This window comes from Macaca nemestrina, chromosome 5, assembly GCF_043159975.1.
Source record: "Macaca nemestrina isolate mMacNem1 chromosome 5, mMacNem.hap1, whole genome shotgun sequence".
Classification (NCBI taxonomy): Eukaryota; Metazoa; Chordata; class Mammalia; order Primates; family Cercopithecidae; genus Macaca; species Macaca nemestrina.
The window spans coordinates 100725569-100746263 of record NC_092129.1 but is presented as its reverse complement, the minus strand read 5'-3'; the positions used below and the strand labels follow the sequence as shown (position 1 = coordinate 100746263).

The following is a 20695-nucleotide window of genomic DNA, read 5'->3' as shown; positions in this document are numbered from 1 at the left end:
AGAAGACATACTCATTTGTTTCTTCATTCAGTCAGTCATTTTTTATTCTCATGTTGATTATATCTGAATTTATAACTTGTACATATGTCATTATACAGTCTGCTAAGAACAACAGTGGGCAAATCAGACTTCTGTTTATACTTCTATTGTAAAAATATAACATTTTTTAGGAAGTCAATAAATGGTAATTTAAATGCTTTCAATCAGAATCTTCTAATATGTAACTATTGCCCTTAGCAAACTAATGCAGGAACAGAAAACTAAATACTGCATGTTTTCACAAGTGGAAGCTGAACAAGGAAAACACATGGACACATGGTGGGGAACAACACACACTGGGGCCTGTGGTGGGGGTCCAGGAGGTGGCAGGGGGAAGGAGAGCATCAGGAAGAATAGCTAATGGATGCTGGGCTTAATACCTAGGTGATGGGTTGATCTGTGCTGCAAACCACCATGGCACACGTTTACTTATGTAACAAACCCACACAGCCTGCACATGTACCCCGGAACTTAAAAGTTGAAGAAAAAAAATTTAATACTTTTAACACAATCTTACATGTTCTTTATAAATTTCAAAGTGTTTTCACATCTATTTAACTTCATTGTATCTCCCCCAACCAGAAAAACTGACAGCTCTGTTTATGTAAACACATTTAAAAATGTGTTCTTCATGAAGCTCATACACTAGAGGACACACACAAACATGAATAGAAAGGAATGTGCAAAGTAAATTTTTGAAATAAATCAGGGAGCATACTTTTTAAAGGGATCCAAAGAGTGACTACATCTGAAAACAAGTTCCTTTCACGGTGCAACAGTGACAAGAACGTGAAGACTAGAGAGATACTAATTCAAATTCTAATTTTACCACTCGTTCAGGCCCCCATATCCTCATCTATAAAATAGAAGAAACACCACCTCAGAGTTGCTGTGATGATGTGTATAAAGTGCCTGGCAAATTAAATAGGGATTGCATTTTAGTTCCTTTCACATTTCATAATGTGGTTTATTAACTGTATATGTTCAGACATTTATACATAACATCTTCTTTAAATAGAGCTCACCTACTGTTATGGATTGTACTATATCCTCCTAAAATTCATATGCTGAAACCATAAATCCCAATGTGACTATATTTGAAGATAGAACCTTTAGGAGATAATTTAGGTTAAATGAAGTCCAAAGAGTCAGACCGTAATTCAACAGGATTGGTGGCCTTTTAAGAAGAGGAAGAAAGAATGAGATTTCTTTTTACCTCTCCACATGTGTACAAGAGGTCATGTGAGCACACGGCGAGAAGCCAGCCACCTACAAGCCAAGAGAACAGGCCTCAGAATGGAACCTAATTTGCTGGCACCTTGATCTTGGAATTCCCAGCCTCCATAACGGTGAGAAGTACACGTCTGTGGTAAGCCACCCAGTGTCTAGTGTTTTGTTAAGGCAACTCGAGTAGACATGATACACCCACAAATTTTTTCTTATCTAAATAAAGAGAATATCACAATTTAAAGAAGAATAGGTAAGGATGACATAAAAAAGGCTGTAAAATATTTCATTTTTCCAGTTTACCTATGACATTTTAAATAATAATATTCAAAATGCCATGGATTTAAATGTGAATGGTTTGATCAATTTTCCACCTGTCCCTGAGAAATCAGTAACTATTCATTAAGGCTTGGTATTAAACCACTGATTCGGGCCAGGCGTGGTGGCTCAAGCCTGTAATCCCAGCACTTTGGGAGGCTGACACGGGCGGATCATGAGGTCAGGAGATCGAGACCATCCTGGCTAACCCGGTGAAACCCCGTCTCTACTAAAAAATACAAAAAACTAGCCGGGCGAGGTGGCGGGCACCTGTAGTCCCAGCAGCTCGGGAGGCTGAGGCAGGAGAATGGCATAAACTCCGGAGGCGGAGTTTGCAGTGAGCTGAGATCCCGCCACAGCACTCCAGCCTGGGCGACAGAGTGAGACTCCGTCTCAAAAAAAAAAAGAAAAAAACCCCACTGATTCACGGAAACTCATACATATCCTAGAACTTTCAAGTATTTAAAAGTATAACAGAACTGCTAAGAAAACCTTTTAAAAAATTTGTAACACCTAACAACCATTTTTTGAAATCTTGAGAAAAATGAATGGTATAATTAAATTTGTTAATTTTCTAAATTATATTCAGTGTTCTCACATTACCCAGCTTAGTGTCTAATACATGGATGAAGCTCAATAAATATTCTGGATAAACACTACAGCCAATAACCTAATGCAAAATGCTCAATCGTGACAAATTTGTTTCAAGGATAACTGTGAGACATGGTAAAGAATTGCAAAAATTCCGAAACACTGATTCTTTAAAAATAATCTTTTAAGTTAACTTTCAAGAAGTATAAGTAATTCTACATTTTTCTTTTGAAGAGATAACAGACAACATAAACTAAAAATCTACTTGCCTAAATTGTTTATATGAGCTTTGGGAATATATTGATAGTTACAGACAATTCAGTGAAACTTAGAGGCAACCACACAATCACAAGTATCTGTAAGTATTCAGTTTTCACACCGAACAGGGCTACGGCCTGTCAGACACCCAGCAAGAATAAGGAGAAGTCCCTTGTTTATTATGAAAAACTCATACAGGATGTTTTATTTATAGATACACAGTTAACTATGTACAAAATAAAAAAAGGAAAACCAATCTACTAAAATATATTAACTCTACATAAGAAAATCAGATCTTACTCCTGTTTCTCCATACTAGGCATAATTATTTTCAAAGTTATACAATACGAAGTTTATCAGTCTTATCTGTTTGCCCTATCATTACGAATTTTCTCTTTTAAAAATGGCAATAACAAGTGACGTATGTTCTAATAAAATTTGGATCATAGCTAGCAAATGACAGGCTATGGAGACTCAATCACTTTTAATCATTATTAAGTTTATGTTAGTCTTTATTAAAAACAAAAAATAATTAAAATTTCAGACAGCAATGTACATAATATATATAAGAATATACCCAAAAAAGTACACTTATACCACCCTAGCACAGCAGAAATTTCAATGGGTTATTCTATACCAAATCCAAGTGTTTACATCCAAGATGTCACAGAGGTAACTTCCTTTTGTACCTAAAGTAAAAATAAATCCATTTAACATAAGACAAGAAGACACAGGTTCATTTGTAAATTGCCTAACAGCTCTAGTTAGAATTAAAATTCTAACCTAAGACATATATATATTGTAAACCAAAATAAATTGGTTGGCATATGGAGCAAGTAATATCTATGTTCTAGATATGAGAAAAAAAGGCAATATTTAATGACAGACCTTATGAAGTCTCAAACATAGCTAAAGGTTTCCTGTTGTTGATTCCCATGAAAATTAAAGATATAAAGTCTGTAACTGCCACTCTGTTTTAACATGCACTTAATATCATAACTTGAATTTTTTTTTTTTTTTTGAGATGGAGTCTCGCTCTGTCACCCAGGCTGGAGTCCAATGGCGCGATCTCGGCTCACTGCAACCTCCGCCTCCCGGGTTCAAGCAATTCTCCCGCGTCAGCCTCCCGAGTAGCTGGGATTACAGGCACCTGCCACCATGCCCGGCTAATTTTTTGTATTTTTAGTAGAGACGGGGTTTCACTGTGTTAGCCAGGATGGTCTTGATCTTCCGACCTCGTGATCCCCCTGCCTCAGCCTCCCAAAGTGCTGGGATTACAAGCGTAAGACACGCGCCTGGCCAACTTGAAAGTTTATAATAAGTAAATAGCACAAATCTGGTTTCCTCTACTCTGCAAAAGTGACACTTCATTGCAACACCACAGCACTGAACAATAGTTGTTTCATCCAACCAAAAGGATTAGTCAAAAAATAAGACAGAAAATAATGACTTGAAACTTTGCTCAAAACTCAAAATCCTCAAGATTCAACATAATAATATGATCGTGCTCTAATTTTAGTTTATTTTGTACTTGGGTTTATATAAAAATTGCTTCAAAAATACTCCAGTTTCTGACTTATACAGCATACAATGGTGCAGATGACAACACTGAGCTTGGCCTATTCTAGTGCTAGGACTTAAACTCACTTCTCCTGGAAAGACTGTATAGGGTCCCTATCTGCTTGTAATTAAAAAGGGATGAAGTCAAAGCAGAAGCTATTCAATAGCTGTCCCCCACATTTGTTTGGGCATGTTTAATAAAGAAAATATAAAAGGCAACTTGCTGAGGTTAATTTTTTAAAGAATCACAGAGAACAGAGACAAGGGTTTTCTTACATTTATGTCCCTAATTAAAATAAATGTCAGTATATCATTAAGAAAATAATGAATAAAATTACTGCTTTTCAGTTACCTTATTGAGCTCTGGAAACAGTTCCTGTATCACAATGTCCAATAAAACATAAGTCAGCTAAAGCACCAAAAAAAGAATAATAATAAATGTTAGGCACTAAACAAAAAAACCATAAAAATGATAAACACAAAATTAAAGATTGTGGTTACTTCTAAGTGAGAAGGCAAGGAATGGGACTGATAATATAAAACAAGCACAAAAATAGCCTAGGTAGTATCAATATTGTTCTATTTCCAAAATAAGTAATAAGTACACATGTGTTTGCGTAAGGACACTCTATTATGCCTCATTAATTCATTTTTATGTTAAATATTTTAATTTTTAGAAAAACAAAAACACAAAATTACAACGTGTCAAGATCTCAACAGAATATGTAAAGCTTATATATAGTTTACATAAACCATAAACATAAAAATATTAACTGGTTATTCTATGTGACTTGAACAATGGAATTATCAATTTTTAATTTTTTACTGTATTTCATGAATTTTCTATTCCAAATTTTCTGCAATTACTATATATTAATTTTAAATCAAAATAATTCATCTTATTAAGAAAAAAACTGACATAAAAAGAGTAACACAAATAAAACTTCTTTTCTATCTGAATGTTTAAAATTATATTGCCTTGGTTTAGTATAGTGTCATTTATACAGCTAATAAGTTACCAGACACCTTACTATGTCATTCACCAAACCTAGCCAACACGAGTTTATCAGCTTTAATGTGCTTTACCTGCTTGTTGAGTACTGGCTGCTGTAAGCCATCAAACAGAAGTCTGATGCTTTCATACTTGGTTTCTTCACCAATACACTTGACTAACAGATCTAAACAAAAAGGCCACATGTGAAATAATTTTATATTATAAAATGACTCACCATTAACTGGATCATAAAGCAAAATCACCACCCTGTTTCCCAGATATTAGGCAAAAACTGCAAATCAGTACTCCCCAAACCAGTGTGTCTATAAGGGGCTCCTGGACAAGAGGTTTTTAGGGTCAAGTTGACACATGCAGTATCATGTATCCCACTTTTGGAGATTCACAATGCACAATGCATAATGCAAGCTCCGAGAAATGCTGGAGTTAAAAAAAAAACTGCTAGTTGGAAAATAATACTTACTGTATTACCCCACTAAGGGCAAACAAAACAAATTAAACCCAAAAATGATGTTTGCACATCTGTACACACACGTATAGAAACGCATGGAAAAATGTAAAGATTAACACCCAATGGAGGATAAGCCAACTTCTACACAGTGGGCAGAGGATAGCTTCTACTTTTTATTCTATATATTTTCATAGTGCTCTTAATATCAGAAAAAAGAAGTTTAATTTTTAAGGCAGACTTTTCTCAGTGAATATGAACACCTAATTTCTGGACTTTTGCATAAGTTACTATTAACTATCTTACAGACCAATCATTTTAGGAAATATAACAAATATTTATACACTTATTTAGGGTCCAACAAGTACAGATTTGTGTCTGGCTGTATAGATGTCATCCACCACTAATATCCATTCTGTTACCAAGTCAGTCCTTATTAAGATCTCCACTGAATGTTTTCCCCAAGCAGAAAAAAAAGAAGTTATTCTTATATAAACAAGGTACTCAAATATTTATCCTTTTCCCCATCATAACTAAACGCCTAGTGTTAGTCATAAAATATTCTAATGCTAGGAGACAAGGCCAAATTTAATTTATAATAGGCATAGTATATCCTTGGTATTTTCAAGATATGTGGCCCAATACAAATCTTTGTTAATCCTCAAACTCACCAATACTACATGGAATTTCCCAATTAATATGCATGAAACTAATGAACACAGACACGTGATTCCTTCAGATACTTCAGGTGTCACTAAGCAAGAGATGAGGAGCAGAGAATCTTACAGAAAGGAATGCTAAGCTTACTTAAGAGCTAAGTTACTCTCCCAAACAGGAGTCTTAAAGTGAATGTGGTTTGAATTTGTGCCTCAGCAAAATAACAAATCACTATATTCTCTGGTTCTCCATGTTGTTTCTGAGTATCAAAGCTGAGACTGTTAAAAGTATGAACACTAAGGGTCACTATATCAGAAAACAGGTAAAAAAAAAAATTATTTCATCATTTGCCTACAGAAAATTTACTAAAAACAGCTTACGTTCACTTTTATATTCAGAGCAGACATTTAAGTTAATTATTTTCACAAGGAACAGCAGAACTATTCTAAGGTTAGTTCTTCAATATTAAGAATTCTCTAAGGTTCTGTCCTAAGCCCTCTTCTCTTTTTAAAATAGACTTTTTTAAAAGTAGTTTTGTGTTCACAGTGAAACTGAGCAGAAGGAAGAGATTTTGCATATGTTCCCCGTCCCAAAACATGCTGTCTCCCACACTATCGACATCCCCAACAAGAGTGCACATTTGTTACAACTGATGAACACACATTGGTACATCATTATTACCCAGAGTCCATAATTTACATTGGAGTTCATTCCTGGTGTTGGACATTCTGTGGGTTTGGACAAATAGATAATGATATGTAATCACCATTATAGTTCCATTGCCCTAAAAAATCCTCTGTGCTCTGCCTATTCATCCCTCCCTCCCTTCCAATCCACTGTCTTCTTAGTTTTGCCTTTTCCAAAATATCAGATAGTTGAAATTATACAGTATGCAGTCTTTTCAGATTGGCTTCTTTCTCTTAGTAAGATGAATTTCAGGCTCCTCCATGACTTTTCATGATGTGACAGCTCATTTCTTTATAGCACTGAATAATATCCCATTGTCTAGAAGTATGAGTTTATTTATCCATTCACCTAAATAAAGAACACCTTGGCTGCTTCCAAATTCTGGCAATTTTGAAGTTGCTATTAACAATCATGTGCAGGTTTCTGGGTGGACATGTTTTCAACTGCTTTGGGTAAATATCAAGAAAGATAATTGCAAGATCTCATGGTAAGAGTGTGCTTAGTTTTGTAAGAAACTGCTCACCTGTCTTCCAAAGTGGCTGTACCATTTTCCATGTCCACCAGCAATGAATGAGAATTCCACATCTTCACCAGCAAATGGTGGTGTTGGTGTTCTGGATCTGGGCCATTCTAACAGGTGTGTGGTGGTATCTCATGGTTTTAAATGTGCATTTCCTTGATGACATATGATGTAGAGCATCTTTTCATATGCTTATGTGTAATCTTCTTTGGTGAGGTGTCAAGATATTTGGCCAATTTTAAAATCAGGTTGTGTTCTTATTGTTGAGTTTCAGGATTTCTTTGTACATTTTTGGTAACAGTCCTTTATCTGATATGTCTTTTGCAAGTATTTTCTCCCAGTCTGTGGCTTCTCTTTTCATTCTCTTTATAGTGTTTTTCACAAAGCAAAATTTTTAATTTTAATGAAGTAAAGATTATCAATTATTTCTTCCACGGTTCATGTCTTTGGTGTTGCAACTAAGAAGTCATTGCCAAACAGAAGGTCATCTACATTTTCTCCCTTGTTATCCTCTAAGTTTTACAGTTTTGCTTTTTACAGTTAGGTCTAAAATTGATTTGTTTGTTTTTGAGACGGAGTTACGCTGTCACCCAGGCTGGAGTGCAATGGTGCTATCTCAGCTCACTACAACCCCTGCCTCCCAAGTTCAAGCAATTCTCCTGCCTGAGCTTCCTGAGTGGCTGGGATTACAGGTGCCTGCCACCATGCCTGGCTAATTTTTGTAGTTTTAGTAGAGATGGGGTTTCACCATCCTGGCCAGACTGGTCTCGAACTCCTGACCTCTGGTGATCCACACGCCTCAGACTCCCAAAGTGCTGGGATTACAGGCGTGAGCCACCGTGCCCGGTCTATAATTGATTTTGAGTTTAGTTTTTGTGAAGGGTGTAAGGTCTGTGTTTAGATTTTTTTTTTTCTTGCATGTGGATGTCCAGTTGTTCCAGCACCATTTGTTGAAAAGACTAACTTTTCTTCATTACTTTTCTTCATTGTATTGCCTTTGCAACTTTGTCAAAGATCATTTAACATTATTTATGTGGGTCTATATCTGGGTTCTCTATTCAGTTCCATCCATCCATTTGTCTATTCTTTTGCTAATATCACACTTTCTTGATCACTGTAGCTTTATAGTATGTCTTGAAGAAAAGTAGTGTCAATCCTGTGACTTTGTTGTTCTCAATCAAAATTGAGTTGGCTATTCTGGGTCTTTTTGCCTCTCCATATAAACTTTAAAATGTTTGTCAATACCCACAAAACAACTTCCTGGGATTTGGATTGGGACTGCATTGAATCTATAGATGAAGTTCAAAGAACCGACATCTTGAAAAAAAGAGTCTTCCTATCCACAAACATAAAGTATCTCTCCATTTAGTTCTTTGATTTAATTAAAGTTTTACAATTTTTCTCATATAAATCTTGTGCATGTTTTGTTAGATTATTACCCAAGTATTTCACTTTTCGGGGTGCTAATGCAAATGGTATTTTTTTTAATTTCAAATACCATTTGCTCATTGATGATACACAGGAAAAGTAATTGAATTTTGTGTATTATTACTTACTATTTGCAGAAGTGTTTTGGTCAATTTTTGGATATTCTACATAGACAATCATGTCATCTGTGAACAAAGATAGTTTTATTTCTTTCTTCCCAATCAGTATGCTCTTTATTTCCTTTTCTTGTCTTACTGCACTAACTAGGACTTCCAGTACAATGTTGAAAAGCAGTAGTGAGAGCATGCCTTGCTCCTCATCTTAGTGAGATAGCTTTTAAGTTTTTCATCAAGTGTGATGTTAGCTATAGGTGTTTTTGTAGATATTCTTTATCAAGTTGAGGATGTTCCCCTCTATTCCTAGTTTGCTGATATCATAAGTGGGTGTTAGATTTTGTCAAATGCTTTTTCTGCATCTACTGTTATGATCATGATTTTTCTTCTTTAGCCTGCTGATGTGATGGACTACCTTAATTGACTTTTGAATGAATGCTAAACCAGCCTTGAATACCTGGGATAAATCCTACTTGGTATATAATTCTAACATCACTGCCATATCTGACTCTGGTTTTGATACTTGCTCTTTCTCGTCAAACTGTATTTTCTTGCCTTTAATATGTCTTGTAACTTTTTTATGATAGCTGGACATGATGCACAAGTTAAGCAGAACTGCTGCAAACAGGCCTTTAGTAATGTGGTGATAAAATATAGAGGGAGAGGAAGGGTTCTATAGTCCTAAGAAGGGGTCTCAATCTTTTAGTGAACCTGTACCACTGAACTGTGAACTTCACACATGCTTCTCAGGCCCCCCGGTCCCCCTTGCATAGGACAAGATGGCTAGAGTGGACTGGAGTTGGGTATTTCCCTTCTTCCATGTGGAAGGCCAGGGCTAGAGTTGGTTATTTCCCTTCCTTCAGGTCAGTCAGGCTCTGGTTAAATAGCTTCTCCTGAGGGTAGGGCCTTGTCAAGAACAGAGTGCCCTGACTAATGTATTTCAAAATGGTTCCCTTCTAGCCCGCCTGCCAGAAGCACCTGGGGGTTTTTCTCCAATATTCACTGTGGGATCTTGGTCAAGGCCCTGGAGGTAAAACTCACAAAAAAAGTGTGGATGGGCTGGGCACGGTGGCTCACGCCTGTAATCCCAGCACTTTGGAAGGCCGAGGCAGGTGGATCACCTGAGGTTAGAGTTCAAGACCAGCCTGATCAACAAGGTGAAACTCCATCTCTACTAAAAATACAAAAATTAGCTAGGCGTGGTGGCGTGGGACTCTAGTCCCAGCTACTCAGGAGGCTGAGACAGGAGAATTGCTTGAACCCAGGAGGCGGAGGTTGCAGTGAGCCAAGATCATGCCACTTCACTCTAGCCTTGGCAACAGAGCGGGACTCCGTATCAAAAAAAAAAAATGTGGATGGGTAATCCCATGACGTGATCCCCTGGAGTTTTTAATCTCTTAAAAAGAGATTTAAAAGGCTGTAGCAATTTGTCAGTTATACTTCAAATTTCCCTAGCTCAGCACTGGCTTCTCCAGGGGTTTTGAGTTCACGGGTTTCTCTGCTCCAGCTAGCTATGATTCTCTCCAATCTGGGGGGCAGTGGTTTGCCATATGACCTCACTCTCTGGTGAATCTAAACGCTGTTTAGTTTTTTTAGTGCATTCAGCTTTTTGCTTGTTACTAGGATGGAGTGATGACGGCCAGGTTCTTATGTGCCAGACCAGAAACTGGAAATCACCCTTTTCTCTTCTTACTCCATACTTTCTCCCTGTGCTTTATTATCTAATCACACATGGCTCCCATATCTCTACTAATCTATCCTATACCACCTTTTCTCCAACTTTTGAACCTCGAATCTAAGTGCTTAACAGACACTTCCTCCTGAGTAATTTATAGGCACCTCTCATTCAAAATGTTCTAAACTAAGAATCATCTGCTTTGACCCCTTGACATTTCTTCCTTGTTATTTCCCATCACAGTAAGAGGTTACTACCATTCATTTCCTTAGTGTCCCAAACCTACCAACTTTACAGAAGAGGTGGCCATCCTCCTCCTTTGTGATATCTCTGTAACTTGAAAATGCCTCTATTATCACATGTATGTTTTGTCTATATGCCTGTCTTCCTCTAGACTGAGCTACTCAAGTACATTTTTTATATCCCTTGCATTTTGCATAATGCCTGGAATATGGTAGGTGCTCAATAAATTCACAGTACATGAATTCTGATCTTTTAGTCATACACACTAGTGAGCTATTCTTATGGTGTAGTAGACACAGGCTTTCAATGGTTCCACAACATGTCACTTTGACCAGTCTGACTATAAGTTATTTTTGAATGAATCTGGCTATTATGTGAGTAGCAACAGCCTTGCCTTAAAGTCCTAACATCTCAGTCTCAGTGATAACATCTGAAAGAATTATTTAACTAGTGTGTTAATTTTAACTGATCTTTGCAACTATTTGTAAAATGAAAACTCACAGTAAAAATTAACTTCAATAATTACTATACATTGTGACCTCAAAAGACGGCTTATCTATATGAAATTAAGTTACTTCTTAAATATTACACCTGGAATGTAATTCATCATTTCTTCAAAAGTCTGTTTTGCTCCTTTTTGCTTATCTTGGAGAGAACGAGGTTCAGTGTTTTCACAGAATATAGCATCTAAAAAAGAGTAAAAAGAAGTATTTCTGGAATTTTCATCTACTTATACAAAAAGGATTTCCTCATAGTAGAAGTACTAATAAACCAAAGCAAAACAAGATTTCTTCCCCTTTTAGATTCAATTAAAATTACAGAGTACACAAAATATGAAACAAACACATGAGAAAATACAAACCTCTGAGAAGTGTTATGAGTGAGACCAAACGGTGCTCCTGAAATAGCTGTTCTAGTTTACACTGAAGATAGTAGTCAGTATACATTTCCAGGGTGTTTTTAAAGAGGATTCGAGTTCCCATTAAGAGATGATGAAGCCAGTCAGGAACCTGGAAAACTACCCGTCCTGAGAAAGGATCAAATGGGATACCTCATTGTTCCAGATAAATTGGTATTTTTGAAAATTTGCCAATGTAGAAAACACAGATGACCACGGTCTATCTTTTATTTGTAAACACTAGCAACTTTAATATGATCAAGGACAATTGTATTGAATTATTATGAAAGGTATCTTCAATTAAAAAAACAGTTATGACGGGGCAATACTCAAGAACATTATTTGCATCACAGAAGTAAGATGAATGAAAAACAAGTCTTAAACCACTTAGATCTTACCTACATACATCAGGTAATCATAGACTCCTTCTACAGTCATCACCTCCATAAAATAATTCTGATTTTGCTTTCTCTCTGTATTTTCAGCACGGTTTGCATTATTTTTAAACAGATCATTGAAAAGCTAAAATAAAAGTTGGAATAATAAAAAGATATGTAGTTTATTACATCTGCTGACAATAATCAATAAGGATGAAGTGACACACAGCAAAGGCATTTAAACCTTTTCCAATCAAAACAGAATATTAGATAGGTTAATATATGTTTCTAAAATTCCCAATTTATGCCCCAAATTGCAATAAAAAATACATGTTCCCCAAAAATATTACATAAAAACTAAAATATTCATTTTAGTTACAGTCCGTAATTCATCATCCATAAAAGACCCCTCCTTTGTTTTTATATACCACAAAAGTTAACATAAAATGATGTACAAATATATTATTGATAGCTAACTTTAAAACTAATGATTTAGGCCAGGCGCAGTGGCTCACATCTATAATCTCAGCACTTTGGAAGGCCGAGGCAGGCAGATCACCTGAGGTCATGAGTTTGAGATCGGCCTGGCCAACATAGTGAAACCTCATCTCTACTAAAAATACAAAAAAATTAGCCAGGTGTAGTGGTGCGTGTCTGTAGTCCCAGCTACTTGGGAGGCTGAGGCAGGAGAATAGCTTGAACCTGGGAAGCAGAGGTTACAGTGAGCCAAAATCATGCCACTGCACTCCAGCCTGGGTGATAGAGCAAGACCGTCAAAAAAAAAAAAAAACAAAAAACAAAACAAAAAAAACCACTAACATGATTTAAAGATTATAAATCACTATGAGTAGAGGTAAAAATCCAGCTTCAGATGAAATTTATCTGGACAATATTCAAAGCCCAGAAAGGTCTAATCAATGTGTGGCAGCGGGGGAACCAAGATATTAAGAATTAATGGTTGCAGTGAGCCAGAAATTGCACCACTGCACTCCAGCCTGGGTGACAGAGTGAGGCTCTGTGAAAAAAAAAAAAAAAAAAAAAAGTGGGGAGGGGAGCAGAAAGGAGGGGAGAGGAGAGGTAAGGAGACTGTGGAGGAAAGTGTATTCACTTTTACCTGAAGATGAATTTTTTTAAAAGCCTCCTAGAAAAGTATCCTGAGAAAAAAGACCATATATTCTATTGGCTCTTATGTCAGATATTATTAACGCTGAGGCGTAAACTTAAAACATTTTTCCACAACCCAAAAAATAGGAAAAGGGCTCTCTCTTCTGATAAATTATTCCCTCTACTCTTTTAAATTTTCAGTTTAATTTTTTTCATTGAAAAACAGTGATATTATACAGTAAGTCTGGAAAAGAGAGGAGAAAAACAACTCAATTTTGTTTTCCCTCTGTATTTTCAGCACGGTTTGCATTATTTTTAAACAGAAATCTAAAATAAAAGTTGGAATAATAAAGAGATATATAGTTTATTACATCTGTTGACAATAATCACTAAGGTTAAATAAAGCGACACAGAGCAAAGAGGCATTTAAACCTTTAAATTAAAACTCAACCACCTAATAGCATTACTATTAAACTTTTGTATATTAACTTGTACTCTCTATGTACATAGCCACAAATCAATGAGGTTCAAAAAATAGCACATCCTACTTTTTCATTTAGCACCGTATCAAATGTCTTTATGTTGCTTTATAGTTTTCATAAGCACAATTTCATCTGTTGCAAAACATTCCTTGAATGGATTTTCCTTAAAATAATCATTCCTACAATGTTAGAATTTCATGTTGTTTCCAATTTTTCACTTACATAAATGATATTTTAATAAACACCTTTACATGTTATAAGCTCTTCTCTTATTTTTCTCCCTGACAAATTCCTAGCATTCAGGTCAGGAGGTCAAAGAACATAAACACCTGATTTATTCTGTTACATAGTATCGATTTATTTCCCAAAAGATTGGGCCCATTTATTAGTCACCAGGAAAGCAAATATCCAGTTTGACCAAACTCATAAATCATTTTGCAGACATATTCCCTATGTACTAAAATTCACACTCCAATATAATTCTTCTTTCCCTATGTTCAGCCTGGTTAATCCTCTGAAATCATACCCATTAGGTCTTTCGTATTTCATCTTTCACAAAAGTATGCATATATAGTGAAGGCCACCTAAAAAAGAATTTCATAATCTCTCACATCTTTTCAAGCAGTTTTGAATATCAATCTCAATAATCCTGAGGGAGAAGACAAATATTACTAAGACTGATGAACTACACTATGTCTGTTTCTTAGGAGACAGAGCTATTACTGAGGAGGGCTGAAGACTTTCTCTAAGAGACACTTAAGATGCCTGAGCAGAGGAGAGGAAAGAATTAGGGCTCATATCTCAATTTCTTCTCTTTAACATTTTAATTTTATAATGACATTTAATTGAATTTTCATGCCAATAAAGATAAACGTAACGATCAAGGAAAGCAAAATGGGCATTAATATTGACAAACCACAAACAAAATCAACGTAAGCCAAGTTTTCAGCCACTATATTCTTCAGAGCACTGATAGGTTATCTTCTCCTGCTCTTCCCGATCTGCGTGTGCATTTACTATTCAAGAATCTTAAGTACCAACCAGGGTTTTATAATGCAATGAATCTGTTTTGCTGGAAAACATCTGCAGCTAATAGTAAACCATTATTTAAAATCATAGTAGACCTGGGGGGAATATCAAACAAATTCTAAAAATACGAAACACAGTAACAATTTTTTTTAGGTTTAGATATGTTTATGCAGAAGATCAGACAACATTGAAGAGGCAGAGATGGAAGACAGATCAGAAAAAGTTAACATAGACCACCAAAAAGTAGTGAAAATGAAGACAGAAAATATGGAGGAAGGCTTAAGAGATATGGAAAACAGAATGATAACTAAATGAAAACAGAACAACTAAAACAGAAGGAGATAAGAGAGGGAATAGAGAGAAGGCAATATCTAAAGAACAATAGCTGAGAATTTTTCAAAACTGGTAAACTGAAGTAGACTGTTAAAGTAACAGCCCCCAGTGATCAAGCTTCTCTATAGCCAAACTCTTATACAGTCCCCTCCCACATCAACTCTGGGCTTGGCTACATGAGTTGCTTTGGGACAAATGTTGAGCAAAATGTTCAACGGAGTCCTGGAAAGTTGTGTGTTGGCGTGAGCCCTCTTAGAATGCTGGTACCATGAGAGCCCAGAATTGCTTGCTGAAGACACATTGCCCAGCCAACAGGAAACATACACAGTCAGACATGTGAATGAGGCCACCTTTGGCCATCCAATTCAAGAAGCTCTAAGACTGCAGCCCAAGTGAGACCAGAAGTACAATGCAGCTAAGCTAAGTCCAAACTGCTGACCCACAGAATCATGAGCAAATAAGAGAGTCGTTTTAAACCATTCACTTTTGGAGTGGTTTGTTTAAAACAATGTTTAAGTGATTTGTACCTAAAAGTAGTGTGTTGCCATAACATAAACCTAAAATACATGGTATTAGCTTTGGAAGCTAGGAGTAGGTGGAGGCTGGATAAATGGCAGGAGTCTGTAGTAAAACTTGGAAAAAATGACAAGCTGTTAGTCAAATCACAAAGCAATGAGGTCGCTGTTCTTGGAAATGGAAACTTACATCACATGGAATGTATTCTTTGACCACAATGTAATTAAACTAGGATCAATAACAACAATAAAGGAACAATCTGAAAATTCAAGAATGTTTGTAAACTTAAAAAAAAAAAAAAATTATAAATAACCCAGAGGTCAAAGAAGGGATCATAATAAAACATTCTGAACTGAATAACAAAAATGCCACACATTAAAATTTACAAGTCAGTGTTTAAACAGATTTAAAGAAAAATGTACACATTTTAGTGCTTACATTAGAAAAGAAAGGCTAAGTTAAGCATTAGTTTCACCACAAGAAGTTAAAACTGTAATACAAACAAAAGCCCAAAGAAATACAAAGAATGTTTCAAAATAACAGAAATAAAGGTAATTTTAAAAGTCTGACAGAAAAGCTCAATAAAGCCAAAAGATAAAATGTCGAGAACAAAGAGACATAGCTACAGATGTCAGAAACAATGACAAGACAAAATTATTGACAACTTCACACCAATAACCTTACAAACTTAAAGTACAAAATTTGTCAAAAAATATAACCTATTGAAACTGACTCATGAAATAATAAACCTGAAGAATTTTATAATTGTTAAAGAAATTAAATTGGTTATAAAAAATTTTCCTACAAACAAAACTGCAGGCCTAGATGACTTTACCAACTCTTATCAAATATTTATAAAAAGTCTACCAAAAATAAAAAACGCTAATAAAACTTTGATACCAAAACCTAACAAGGACAGAATGAGAAAGAAAAATTATAGGCTATTTCTACCCATAAACATGAATGTAAATTTCCTTAAATTTTTTTTTTTTTTTTTTTTTTGAGACAGTCTTGCTCTGTCGCCCAGACTGGAGTGCAGTGGTGCGATCTCGGCCCACTGTAACCTCCACCTCCTGGGTTCAAGCGACTCTCCTGCCTCAGCCTCCCAAGTAGCTAGGATTACAGGCACCCACCACCACATCTGGCTAATTTTTGTATTTTCAGTAGAGGCAGGGTTTCACCATGGTGGCCAGGCTGGTCTCGAACTCCTGACCTCAAGTGATCCATCCACCTCAGCTCCCAAAGTGCTAGGATTACAGGTGTGAGCCACAGCACCCGGTAGCTTCCTTAATCTTATAAAGGTTATCTATTAATACAAAAAGAGCTACACTATACTATTCAATGGTGAAATAATTAAACAATTTCCTTTGTATAGAGCAGTCCTAGTCAGGAATCAAACAAAACTGCAATCATTTGTGACAATTGTGTAAATATAAAAGAATTACCAGATATTACTAAAACTAATGTTAAGTCTAGCAAGATTACGAAATAAAAATATTTCCATCTATATATACAAAAAAGTTATAAAAATGAAAATATTAATAATATTAAAGATACTATTCAAAGTATCAACAAAAATAAGGATGGAGGTCCTCTGAGCTCCCATAGCTCCCCATGCTGGCACTACACCTTGGCATTAAACAGCTTCTTGAGGACAAGGAATGTATCTTTATATTCCCAGTGCCTAGCACTCAATAGTAGGCATGTAATAAAATGTTTGTTTAATGAATGGATAAAATACTTTATAAGCCATGAAAATTAGGTAATGCCATCCAATAAACATAAACACAGTATAGCAATTAATTTATTATTATTGAAAGTTGGTGACATATAACCTAAGAAAACCACTTTTAAAAATCCCCAAACACAGAAGTAGCATAAGTTTGCAAATACAGTATCCAAAGAAACATTTACCATATTAAAGCAAAGAACCAAGTAAGTATACACAATACCCTCTGTTTACTGTGCAACTGATTTCCACATAAAGGAAATGTATAGCTCAATCTATTTCATTAACAAAGTATTCATTCTCCTGATAATGAAAAAGTCATCTCTAGTAGGGCAATTTAAAACTTAATGGTTCTTTAATGCAATGTGCAGTACCTTCTTGTTGTTTTCTGAAGTAGGGCTGAGAATGGTCAGTTCTGGTCTACTTGGTTTAGGCTTTGGAGATTCACATGAATTAATAAAATTCATGATAAAAGGTTCCAAATGCTGACCTTTCTGTGGTGACAGATTATTGTAAGAAAATAAAAAATAATTTTTAGTATATAATCCATCAAAATTTATCAATATTTAAGTATGTTTATGATTATGTTATAGAACACACATAAATCAGTTATTCACCTCTTTCATTAGTTTTCCAGGAACAGATTTTATAATTTTCCCTGCAATTAAAAGTAAAACATTATTTTAGGAAGGCATAAAACTTTTCATAATTGCTCATATGAATACTTTACCAGGTAATTTTAAATACGAAATAGCCAAATTAAAACTATAAAAAGTATTTATGATTGACCATTTCACACTCTATGGAAATTTCAATAAATACAGTATTCTGAAATATTTATAGATACAATATTTGGGATTTACTCTAAAATGATCCAGTGAGGTAGGTGGTGGGAGAAGGGATGGAATAAGCCAAGGGTTGATAATAAAATTGACTGAGAAGTTTATTACATAATTTTGTCTACTTTTGTGAAAATTTCCATAAGAAATATTTTCAAAGGATTTTCAGTAACAGTGAATATATAATGGTATCTAAAGATATGCAAAGGCCAGTCAAAAAAAGTTTTAAGAATTGCCTCAATATTTAAAACTATTTCAGTAATTTATATTCTGAATTTTAGATTAAGAATTTCTATTCTAAATCCTATATTTGCCAAAATTACTTCTTGATCTCCAGGTTCCCTTACTGTAAAACATCAAATATCTTGAGATTTTCTCCAGCATTTAGAAATGACTGTTAAAAATCAATCAAAACTGATAAATACAACTTAAACTGCTTTCCAAATAAATTGGAAAAAAGTAGATTTATGGCAACAGAAAGGGACATTAATAATAAAGAATAAAAATACTGTTTTGTGACAGGCAAACCACCCAACCTTCCCACTTGGCTATTTCTAGTATTTCTGGTTCTCATAACACCTCCTCCTTAGAATGTTCCCAAGTTCCTTAAATTATATGATTTCATCCTATGCTTTTTTGTCTTCTATGTGTTCTTACTGAGCCAAATTATTTGCTCAATCTGATTTCAAATAAAATTCAAATCTTTAATCCCTGCCTGTCTCCTGGACTCTCCTACTTTATAAAACTTCAACTGGATTCTACAAACTCAGTAAGTTCAAAGCTAATGTTAATGTAGCCCCTATTCCAACAAGTAACAGCATTCATCCAGTTATTTAAATAGAAACTTGGATCATCCTTGATCATTTCTTCTTCAATCAAACCTAGTCAGTAATCAGGAATATCCAAATCTCCTAGACACCATATATAACCAAATATTTTGTCCTCACTTTTTTCCCCTAATAAAAAGATACACACACACTAAATATTTTGACTTAAATAAATGTATTGATTTGGGTGGGGGGGGGGTGGGTATAGACAGAAGCCAAATGTCCCCCTGCACTATTTAATTCACTGATTTAGTTCCACATACATTACTTCAGATTACATCATATAAAATATATTTAGAGGCTAGGCAAAGTGGCTCCATGCCTGTAAGCCCAGCAACTGGGGAACCCAAGGTGGGAGGATCAATTGAGGAGAGGAGTTCAAGATCAGCTTGGGCAACATAGCGAGATCCCACCTCTACAGATATTTAAAAATTAGCCTGGTGTGCTGGTGTGTACCTGTAGTCTTAGCTACTTTGGGAGGCTGAGGCAGGAAGGATCACTTGAGCCCAGGATTTGAGGTTGCAGTGAACTATGATTGTGCCACTGCACTCCAGCCTGGGCAACAGCGTGCGACTCTGTCTCAAAAAAACATAATGAACAAAAAATAAAATATATTTAGAAATATTGTTTTTATACTGTAGCAGTAATAGTAGCAGTAGTATTAGAGACGTAGTCTCACTCTGTCACCCAGGCTGGAGTGCAAGTGGCATGATCTCGGCTCCCTCCACTTGCCAGTTTCAAGCAGTTTTCCTGCCTAGACCACCCAAGTAGCTGGGATTATAGGTGCACGCCACCAAGCCCAGCCAATTTTTGTATTTTTAGTAGAGACAAGGCTTCACCATGTTGGCCAGGCTGGTCTTGAACTCCTGACCTCAAGTGATCCACCCACCTCGGCCTCCTAAAGTGCTGGGATTACAGGTGTGAGCCACTGCACCTAGCCAATGCTATATTATTTTTTAACTTTTTTTGTTTTTGTTTTTTGTTTTGCTCTGTTGCCCAGGCTGGAGTGCAGTGGTGCGATCTCGGCTCACTGCAACCTCCACCTCCCGGGTTCAAACAATTCTCCTGCCTCAGTCTCCTAAGTAGCTGGGACTACAGGCGCCCGCCACCATGCCCAGCTAATTTTTGCCTTTTTAGTACAGACAGGGTTTCACCATATTGGTCAGGCTGGTCTAAAACTCCTGACCTCAGGTGATTCACCCCTCTCAGCCTCCCAAAGTGCTGGGACTACAGGTGTGAGCCACCATGCCCAACCATTTTTTTTAACAGTTTTATTCAGATTTGTCCAGCTTATATTAGTTTGGTCTGTTTTGATGTTTATGTAAAAAGAATCAGGCTCTACGTATTCTTTCATGTTTTGGTTCTTTCATTCAACATTTTTAAAAGTTCATCCACATTGTTGCTAGTAGCCTCATGATATGGGTATTCAATGTTATGACTTTACCACAGTTTACCTGTCCATTCAATTGCTGATGAGCATTTGTGCTGTTTCTAGTTTGGGCTATACAAACAATTCTACTACGAACGTTCTTAAACATGGATAGATTCTCCAAAGTATGTATCTGGGAAAGGAACCGCTGGGTCCTTCAGTTTTTATACCAAACAATTTTTCCAAGTAGTTTTTCAATTTATAGTCCTACTAACAGTGTATAAGAGTTCCTGTTGCTTTACATCTGCACCAATACTTAGCACTTAGTATAATCAGACTTTTAAAAACTTTGGTGAATGTGGTGTTTCCCAAATATGATTCTAATTTGAATTTCCCTATTAATGAAATTAGGCATC

At 35.8% G+C, this 20695-nt stretch overlaps 1 protein-coding gene across 11 annotated transcripts in view; it reads right to left on the bottom strand.

Moving 5' to 3' along the window:
* Window positions 1-1871: 1871 nt before the first annotated feature.
* The window catches only part of LOC105496086 (sorting nexin 14), a 94682-nt gene continuing 75858 nt past the window's right edge, over window positions 1872-20695 (bottom strand). For 4 of the 11 annotated variants that reach the window (XM_011766208.3, XM_011766156.3, XM_011766174.3 and 1 more), the window contains exons 22-29: window positions 17862-17902; window positions 17619-17738; window positions 12073-12196; window positions 11639-11803; window positions 11368-11463; window positions 5080-5171; window positions 4346-4402; window positions 1874-3122 (exon numbers count right to left, since the gene is read on the bottom strand). In XM_011766208.3, the coding sequence (XP_011764510.1) occupies window positions 3084-3122; window positions 4346-4402; window positions 5080-5171; window positions 11368-11463; window positions 11639-11803; window positions 12073-12196; window positions 17619-17738; window positions 17862-17902 (734 nt within the window). In that variant the 3' untranslated portion in view covers window positions 1874-3083. Of the gene's footprint in view, window positions 3123-4345; window positions 4403-5079; window positions 5172-11367; window positions 11464-11638; window positions 11804-12072; window positions 12197-17618; window positions 17739-17861; window positions 17903-20695 lie in introns of all 11 variants that reach the window. The other 7 variants (XM_024797379.2, XM_024797384.2, XM_011766164.3 and 4 more) reach the window with 5 other exon arrangements.